Source organism: Oryzias melastigma, linkage group LG11, assembly GCF_002922805.2.
Source record: "Oryzias melastigma strain HK-1 linkage group LG11, ASM292280v2, whole genome shotgun sequence".
In the NCBI taxonomy this organism is placed as follows: Eukaryota; Metazoa; Chordata; class Actinopteri; order Beloniformes; family Adrianichthyidae; genus Oryzias; species Oryzias melastigma.
Genome location: NC_050522.1, coordinates 23,666,009 through 23,675,833, shown reverse-complemented (window position 1 = coordinate 23,675,833; position 9,825 = coordinate 23,666,009). Strand labels below are relative to the sequence as shown.

Genomic DNA, 9,825 nt, shown 5'->3' with positions numbered 1-9,825 from the left:
CATGTACCTGGAAAAATAGTTTAAAATTGACTTGAAAACTTAAAAAAATAATAATAATTAGCTAAAACAGATAGCGTGTAAATATTAGCTTAACTCCACAACAACCTCAAAATTTAAAGAAAAAAACGTAATTATACAAAAACAGCTAGCATGTAGCTGAAATATTAGCTAATCTCCAAAATAGCCGAAAAAACAAAACAAAACAAAAAAAACTGCTTAAATTAGCCACAACAGCTAACATGTAAATATTAGCCCAACTCCAAAAAAAGGCCTCAAAAAGTGAAAAAAAACTAAATTAGCCAAAATGACTAGCATGTAGCTGAAATATTAGCTAAACTCCAAAATAGTCTAAAAAACAAAACAAAAAAAGGCTAAATTAGCCAAAATAGCTAGCATGTAGCTTTCAATATTTTTCTCTCCATAAAAATATATTTTTAAAAAATTATACAAGTTAGAATTAAGAACAAGATAACATCGGGCCATTATTAACAATAAAATAAAATGATCTGGAGGGCTGGATGGAATGACATGGAGGGCCGGATCTGGCCCCCGGGCCTTGACTTTAACACATATGATGTTTCCGATAAAATCTCCTTCATCAGCGACAATAATAATTTACTTGTGAAAAGTAACATTCCTGTTTTTCCAGCTCTGTTTGTTGCACAACTGTAAACAGGCATTTAGCCCTATCTAATATGGCGCTAGACTTATTGGCAACAAGCTAGCGTAGCTACACTTGCCTAAATATCTTTGTCTAAAATTCGCCTGTGTGCTGCCCCCTAGAGGTTGAAACAAGGTATTACAGTTGAATTTCGCGATTTATCAGTTGGTTTAAGTTTCACGTCATCATGTTTTGCAGCTCCAGTATAAAAGCCCCGCCCATCTTTGATTCTGTAACGGTCAGTTGTTATCGTGTTAGCTTTAGCTGCTTTCCCTTCAGTTGTCAAAAATCTATTGGCTTGCACAACCTTCTGGTGGACTTAGAAGTTAGGCCCCCCACCATCAGTAGGCGGAGTCTAGTATTGACAGTATGAGAGAACTGGACTGAAGAAAAATGGTTTACTTCCAACTCCAACCAAATGAAGTCAATTCAGTCGCCATTTTGTTATGATAATGACGCCGCCATGTTGGAGCCAGGCAATGTCAGTAAGCAGTGATTGGTCTTCTAGTCGGTCTGAGTCGACGTTTCTATGGCAACCACTCTGGTTGCCATAGAAAACAACCAATAAAAGGGAGCTACACAAAATTTATCAATCAAACGTTTGAAATGTTGGACGTTCAGGCCAGCAGGCTCCACCTACTTTTGTTGAGCCATCTGATTGGTCAGTTTATAACTTGAATAACTTGAGGTAAAGGAAAAATATGAGAAAAAAAACAGGATTTGATACCTTAGATTTATGCGCACAGCCTGTTCTAGATCATAGCGTTCTGTAGAGCCAGACAGCAGGTCTGTGAAGTACATGAGTTGAGTCATTGAGGTGTTATCTTCTTGGGGAACTTTTTGTCCCGTTTCTGCCCACATGATGTATGAAACTTGGCCTTTTTTGTAAATTCAGCACCTAATTTGCAGCTTTTGGAGATTCACCTGTCAGCAGGTGTCATAAAAAAGAGTAATTATCAGAAGTAAAATAAACTGTCTGACACAAATGCGTGTTCCAAATGTGGGACTTTTAAAAATGTGGTTATTTAGGAGCACAATTACAATTTTTTTTACATTTTTAAAAATAGATTTAAAGAAAAATGACCTCTTTTTATTTTAGAAAGTTTTTTTGGGGGTGACAAGGGCTTGTGTTTATTTTCAGCTCAGACAATGCTGAGTCATGTCAGAGCAATGCTGAGTCATTTTATAAAGTTAGATGGGACGGAGAGAGAAAGCGGACTACTTTTTCTGCTCTCTGTAAACACAAACTATGAGAAGATAAAACTGAAAGGAGAACATCTCACCACTGCATCGATAGAAACCTGTCTGTATCGTTCATTTATGGTTCACTTTATGCCTTTGAGCTTCATCTTTTACCTTCAGGCTGGCAGGTTGTTCTTTTATCCAAGTTTCCCTGAACTCACCGCAGAGGACAGGACAGGTGTTCAGCTGCTGCAGAGCGACTTTGCAGCATCAGGCTAAAGTGCTGAGTGTCTCACTGCGTTCCGGAGTGTTATGCAAGAGCGTGACGCTGAGTTTGACTTTCTTAAGAATCAAAAAAACCTTGAACTCTTTGTGTTGCTTCGGAGCCCTGCGGCAACGCGAAACGCTTCAAAGGCAGGAAGACCAAACGAGTCAACGTTCCCTTAAAACTCAAACAAACCATATCATTCCAGTGTTTGAGTTTATATTGTGTTTTAGGAACCAAAAATAGGAACCAAACTTCAAATTTACAGTTTAATTAGCTTTATATGTCAATACTACATTTTAATTACAAAAAAACCCATTTTATTTGGATATTTTAAACAGTTTTCACTTAACTATGGTTTTAATTTGAGCAAAAATTGCTGTTTAATTTCTAAAATGATAAAGTTTTACATTAATTTAAACAATAAAGCCTATTTTTGTTGACAAAAAACTGATTTAATTCAAAACCAACAGCAAATTTAACAAAACTAATGTTGTAATATCTACATAAAGACAGATTGGGTTCAATTATTCAAATTTTAAACCAAACTCTTAATGTTAAAAATGGAAAAAAATCTCCAGATGAGAAATTATATCAACTGAATTATAAAAGAAATCCAGAGCCAGCTTAATTATTTATTAGAAAAGGAATAGAATATCAGAAAAATGACTCAAGGTTACTTTAAAAATGTACATTTATCTGCTGCAATGAACAATAATCAAAACTAGATTGACATCTAGAAAAAAAGCAAATAATAAAGATACACCAGAGTAAAAATAAATACAATAATACTGATGTGAATTAAATAATATAGCGAATAAAAGGAAATTTAAAAAGGGGACAAGAGTTTTACTTATTTAAAGTGACTGTATTTTTTCTGTCCTCTATCTCTCAGACATGGTGATAACAATTATACAGAAAAGATGCTTTAGAGCTAAAAAGGTAGATAAATTTTGATGTATATGTAGCAGAAAACTTGACATGAAATAGGAAATCCAATTTATGTTATGAGGGATGTTTTATGGTCCTAAGCTGTTTCTGCCACCCTAGCTGGAATCGCACCTGACAAATTAATGAGGGAAAAAAAAGCGTTTTTCAAAATGGCAGCTTTTCTATTGGTTTTATCTCCATAGCAACCATTTTATTTTTTGGTCGTCTTGAGGTGACGAACAGTTTGAAGTAATTTTTAGAAGGATTGGCAAAAGTAAATAGTTGGATTTCCTTGGCAACGGAGGGTTTTTGTTAAGCATGCCCACATTTATAATATATCCACTATGTTATATTGTTTTGTTCAGCTTGATTCAGGGATTTATGTGTAAAATTTTCACAAAGTTACGGGAAAAAATGTGAGCAACAAGGAAATAAAATTTTTGCTAGCTTGCCATGCTAACACCGCTAAAACAACATTTTTTCTCAACTAGTTTTCTAATAATGTTCAAGGAGTTTGGAGGCAATACATTGAAATCCCTTGGATGAATTTAAACTTTCAGAAAGGGCTAAAGGTGTTTTTTCTTTTGAAAATTAAAGATAGAACCCTTTTACTAAGGTCAATTTTTTCGCGACTCACTTGAGGCAGATACATTTCGAAAAGAAAACAGTTTTCTCAAAATGGTTGCATTTCTATTGGTTAAACTCCATAACAACAATTTCATTTTTTGGTTGTCTGGGGGTGACAAACAGGTCGATGTAATTTTTAGAAGGATTGGCAAAAGTACATTTTTGGATTTCCTTGGCAACAGAGGGTTTTTGTTAGCCACGCCCCCATTCCTAATCCATTGGAAATGAACATTATATAGTCTTATTCAGCTTGATCCAAGGATTCATGTATTAAATTTCCCCAATGTTCAAGAAAGTGTAATTTTTGCTAGCATGCTACGCTATCACCGCTAAATGTTTACAACTTCCTAAATTTTTTTAAACTAGTTTTCTAATAATGCACAAGGAGTTAGGAGGCGATACATTGAAATCCCTAAGAGGAGTTTGAATTAAAAAGTACTAAACGTTTTTTTGTGGTTTTCAAGATGGCCGCCTCTTCCTGAGGTCAAAGTTCAATAAAGCTTCGGGGGAAAAAAAGACACCAAACTACGCATAAAGATCCCAAATTTCAGTTGTTGAATACACACAAGTGGAGCAACGTGAAGGAAAATCACCAGCAGGTAAATACTGATCAAACTTCAGGAGTCTGTTTTTGGAAAAACCAAAATTGCAATTATCAGTTTGATTTCAAAATAAAAGCATGAATTCTGCTTATGTTGATGTGCCATCAATGAGAGCTCAGAAAAATGTTTTTTTTTTTTTTGTTTTTCTCCTCATTAGATTTATTTAACGACATTCGTTTAGACTGCAGCCTCTGCTTTGGATTCGGGGCTGATGACTAAACATCATAGAAACATCATTTCCTGCACCGTGGGGTTATTTCGGTTACATTTCGGCAGAGGAAACTCATGTTTTTGTTCCTCTGATTGTGCTCCCGTCTGCTCCGTCAGGAGGACGCCGCGTCCGCTTTAATTCATCGGTCTTCACATGAGCAGGAAGTGGGGATCTCACAGGAACACAAAGCCGAGCTGGCGTATCGATCGCTGCGCTGATGGTGCTCGGCAGCCGTGACCGCTGCCCGCTATCCTGCAGCCACTCGGCGCGCCATGTGACTTCTCATGCACACTCACAGACACATGCACTGCAGCTGCTGAGTAGTTTTAATGAAAGACATGCAGAAAACAGTCTTTCAGGCTCATTTTTTTAACGCTTGATCATCAGAATTTCTCCACAAAAGATTGTTTGTTCATTTCAGATTTATCAATTTTATTATTGATGGTTTACCTTTAACTCCTCACCTGAGATATTTGTTTTTCCTTTTAAATATTTACCTAAAGGAATATTTTTTTCAATCTAAAGGCTCACCTTAGTAGATGGAAACACAATGATTTAAAAGTATTTACTAACTATGTACAAGAACATTATATAGTCCATTTCAGCTAATAGGAATACATTTTTGTAATATTTTAAATTTAAATTGACTTATTGAATCATTTTTTAAAAGAAATGTGTATTTTTAGATTTGGAATTTTTCATGATGTCACTTAGATTTTTTTACACTACTTTATTTGGTACAGTTTTACTAATTATTTAGATTTTACTTTACTTTTTTGTGTCTCTGTTTGCTGTTTTCAGAATAATGCTGCGTTTAAGGGAACAAAATTTGATAGGAGATTTTTATTTATGAATATATAGTTTTAAATACAAAATAAAATGGTTAAGTTTGACAATGGATGAGTCAAACTTTCTGTTTTTATTTAGGAGTGAATAGAAAATGACTTGTACAAAGCCCCCTAGTGGTGACTGAAGGAGATGATCTGGATCTGATTCATTTTTTAATTTGCTTCAATCCGGAAGTTAAAGTTTTTCCAGTGATTTCCTTTCAAAATTAAGATTGTGGTGAAAAATAATGATTTTTTTAATAGTCCCTCAACTCCCTTTTCCTGTTTTCATTTATTTAAATCCACATTTCTACAAGAGTTAAGTTCTCTGAAAAATAAATGAAGGTTTCCACTAAGTTTTTGAGGCAATAAAACGCCAACTTTCCACAGAGGCGTCTCAGCTTGGTGTCGTTTTCTGTCCCGGCACTTTTCCTCACATGAACTTTTTAAAGTTGAAAGAAGTGATAAATTAAAGATGGAAACCGAACGGAGAGAAATTCTACGCTTAATTTGAAGCTCCCGCTGATCTCATCTTCATCTGGGCCCTACACTTAAGCGAACAAACGTGGAGTCCAGAATCAATTGTTGAATTCTGAAGAAAACCTTAAATCACCTAACAATGCTTTGATTATTTATTATGTAGAGAAAGGAACTTAAAAATTGTCTTCCTAATAAACCAAAAATTAGAAACTAAATGCAATGTCAGGATGAAAATAAGCTAAATGAGGAGAAAAGATTGCTTTAAGATGATGAAATATGAACACAAATGAACCATAGTGGTTGAAAATAACTTTGTAAAAATGTAAATAAAATACTCAGAAATGTATTTTTAGTCCTAATTTTCTTTATATAGAAAAAAATTACACAAGAACACCATTTTCATTAGAGTGGGTCAAATATTCTCCAGACTGAAAATGTTTTAAAACGTGATTTTGTTGTGGAGTTTTTTATTTCAATTTATTGCATTTTTTTACTCCATATACTGACACATATCCCTCCTTTAGAAGTATTCTGTGTTTTGGTTTGATAAATATTTCATTCCCCTTTAGATTAAATTACCTTTTTCTTTTTGTGTACATTTGTGCAGCATTCACACTATAGTGATTCTCCTGCTCCTTTCCGTACGTTTTTCCATGTAAAAACTCGATCACACTTTCAGCGATTTGAGCAATCTTGGTATCAAAATGTTCAGCTTGTTCAGGACATTATTGTTTGTATTTTTGGTATTTATATATTGTATAGTTTTTTAAATAATGAGCAAAATATGTCCCATAGGAAATTAATGAGAAAGTCTTTACATTTCAAAATTTTGAGTAGATTATCAACAAGCCTTTAAATATATTCATGGGCTATGTTTTCATCTTTTATAGTAATTTTCTAAAAATTTGGAATTTACTTAATGTTTTAGCTACATGACAACGTTTTTGGCTAGTTTGTTTACTGAGGTTTTTATAGGCTAATTTTGAGTTTAGGTTCTATTTTATCAACATGCTAACGTTTTTGGCTAATTTGTTACCTACTAAGGTTTCTCTTTTTAGGGCTAATTTTGATATTAGCTTCTATTTAAGCGAAATGCTAACGTTTTTGGCTAATTTGTTACATACTAACGTTTTTTTAGGGCTAATTTTGAGTTTAACTTCTATTTAAGCAACATCCTAACGTTTTTGGCTAATTTGTTACATACTAAAGTTTGTATAAGCTAATTTAGAGTTTAGCTTCTATCTTAGCAACATGCTAACATTTTGGATAATTTGTTACCTACTAAGGTTTTTTTTAGGGCTTATTTTGATATTAGCTTCTATTAAAGCGACATGCTAACGTTTTTGGCTAATTTGTTACATACTAAGGTTTTTATAGGCTAATTTAGAGTTTAGCCTCTATCTTAGCAACATGCTAACGTTTTTGACTAGTTTGTCACCTACTAAGGTTTTTTTAGGGCTAATTTTGAGTTTAGCTTCTTTTTAAGCAACATGCTAACGTTTTGGGCTAATTTGATACATACTAAGGTTTTTATAGGTTAAATACGTAGTTGTAGAAGCTAATTTTTCTTTAGTTCTGGTATCGCATGTCTGTCCTGGGTTAGGATCTCTCCCTCATGTGGGCATCCCTAAAGTTTCCTCTTTTTTCCTGACTCAGGTTTTTTAAGAGTTTTTCCTTACCGGGAGGGAGGGTCTAAGGGCAGGGATAACCTTTTATTTAGTCTTAGTTTTTAGCTATTGTTCATATTTTATGACAAATTTTCTGCACCTGTAAAATTACCTGCATGAAGCCCAATGAGGCAAAATTTCTTTGTGATTTTGGGCTATATAAATAAAATTGAAATTAATTGAATTATAGTCTCATTTTGAGTTTATATAGCCTCTATTTTAGCAACAAGCTAACGTTTTAGCTACTTTGTTATCCGAGGCTTTTATAGACTAATGTAGTTTAGCTTCTATTTTAGCAACAGGCCAACATTCTTGTCTAATACTGAGAAATGTTTGGCTATATTTGAGTTTAGCTAGTATTTAAGCAGCGAGCTAGCACTTTTGGCTAACTTGGCACTGACTAAGGTTTTTTGGGCTATGGAGTTTAGCTCAAATTTAAGCAACACACTAAATGTTTTTGCAAAATTGGCATGTATTAGGGATTTTCAAGCAATTTTACTGCAGATTTTTCAGAAGTTTAGGTCAACTTCAGCGCTCTTATTACAAAATTTCCAGTTTTTTGGCAAATTTACCATCATTTAATCTCCTCTTTTATTTCATCCTTTGGTTGTTTTGGAGACATTTAAGGTAGTTTTGAGTGTTTTTAGTTTGGTTTCTTCCCTTCCCATCAGGCCGATGGAGGGAAGGGAACCCTCATATGTTTATGTTTCCCTCTTTAATGCTCACCTTTCACAGGCACAGAAACTTTCGGCTAAACTCTGAAACTTCACAAACATTTATCCAAGCATTTTTTAAAAAAAAAGGGGATTAAATACACAAATACCAGCGTGACTGACTCTGATCCTTTCATGCTTTCATGCCTGTTCAGACCACACAGCTGTGCTGAACCAGCTGTTGTCATGTGACCGCGCCCGTTAATGTTAGAGTCTTCTGTCAGGACAGAAACAGACGCTCAGCACGGACTTGATCCTGATTAAAAACCAAGGATCCAAAAAGAAAGAAAAAAAAACTGAATCAGAAATGTCAGCAAGTACTAGCAGATTCTGTTGAAAGACTCTTCACATTCTGCATTACCAAACCTCAGCAGCAGAAATATATATATTTTGAATTAAAGAGTACATTTTTCTGCAGGATTCCTAGAATTTTGTGCTAAAAAACGGGAGAAATCTTTAAAAAATGACTTCTTTAGTCAACGTTTTTGTCTGTGAATGATCATTCTTTTGGCATCTCCTGTCTCTTTTTGCTGCAGATAAAAGGTCTTCTTCTTGTTTTATTCATAACATGGTGCATTAGACGCTGGAGAAGAACTCTAGAAACTATTTTTTGCAGCGATGGCTTAGCTGGCGATCACTTTTCTGAGACAAATGTACCTTCCGGTTACAGATGATTCATATGATGAAAAATATAAGGAAATTGGGATTTTTTGTGAATCATGATGATGATTTTGATTGTATGGGAGTTTGTGTTGTGCATTTTGTTGCTGTTGGTAAAAAAACATAGTTACTGTATTGAATAAAGAAGTTTAAAGACCTACTCAAATCTTCTTTTTATCTATGTTTCCTAATGATTATGCTGTTTTTAACAAAAACTCTTCGCCTCCCCGTTGCTGAGATTTCTCTATTTAAGAATATTTTCTATGTCCCATCAAGCCCCTTTTCAAAAAGCATATTATTGTTTGCTCCCGATTCCCTTTTTTAATAAAGAAATACTCAGAAATGCAATTTTAAGATTAATTTTCTTTATCTATTTCCAGAAAAATGTCAAAGCCACCTTTTTTTGTTGTAGTGGGTCTTTAAATGAATGGCAGATTATGAGTGTATATCTATTAGGAGACATGAATTGGTTATTTGTGTGTCTGCAGGTGAAAGACGAGCGTAAAGCGCAGGAAGTGTTCGATCTAGCTGATTACGAGCGTTCGGAGGAGCTGAGGAAGGCGAAGAGTCGCAGCAAAAAGAACCACAGTCGCTTCACGGTGCTGCGCTGCCGGCATCCTGGAAATACGGTGAGTCGTGCTGTTGATGTCCTGAGACGGGACAGCAATAAATGACTTCATTGTCAGTGGCCTTGTGGTAGAGTGGCCACCCCGAGACTGGAAGGTCGTGAGGTCAAATCATTCCATAGACCACATGTGACAATGTCAAGGCCCGGGGGCCGCATTCGGCCCTCCAGATTATTTTATTTTATTGTTATCAATGGCCTGACGTTATCTTGCACTTATTTCTAACTTGTATAATTTTGACAAAATATATTTTTACCGAGAGTAAAATATTGAAAGTTATTTAAGGATTAATTTGATTTATTCTGGAATAATATTTCTGACTTTTTATTATTCATAATTATGTTAAAATGTTACGGTTTTAAAGTTTCAAAAAT

At 34.6% G+C, this 9,825-nt stretch overlaps 1 protein-coding gene across 3 annotated transcripts in view; it reads left to right on the top strand.

Annotated features, from left to right (window-relative positions):
* Positions 1–9,825, top strand: part of plekho1a (pleckstrin homology domain containing, family O member 1a) — a 23,098-nt gene that overhangs the window by 3,019 nt on the left and 10,254 nt on the right. For 2 of the 3 annotated variants that reach the window (XM_024298533.2, XM_036214250.1), the window contains exon 1: positions 8,670–9,454. In XM_024298533.2, the coding sequence (XP_024154301.2) occupies positions 9,089–9,454 (366 nt within the window). In that variant the 5' untranslated portion in view covers positions 8,670–9,088. Of the gene's footprint in view, positions 1–8,669; positions 9,455–9,825 lie in introns of those variants that run through there. The other variant, XM_024298532.2, reaches the window with a different exon arrangement.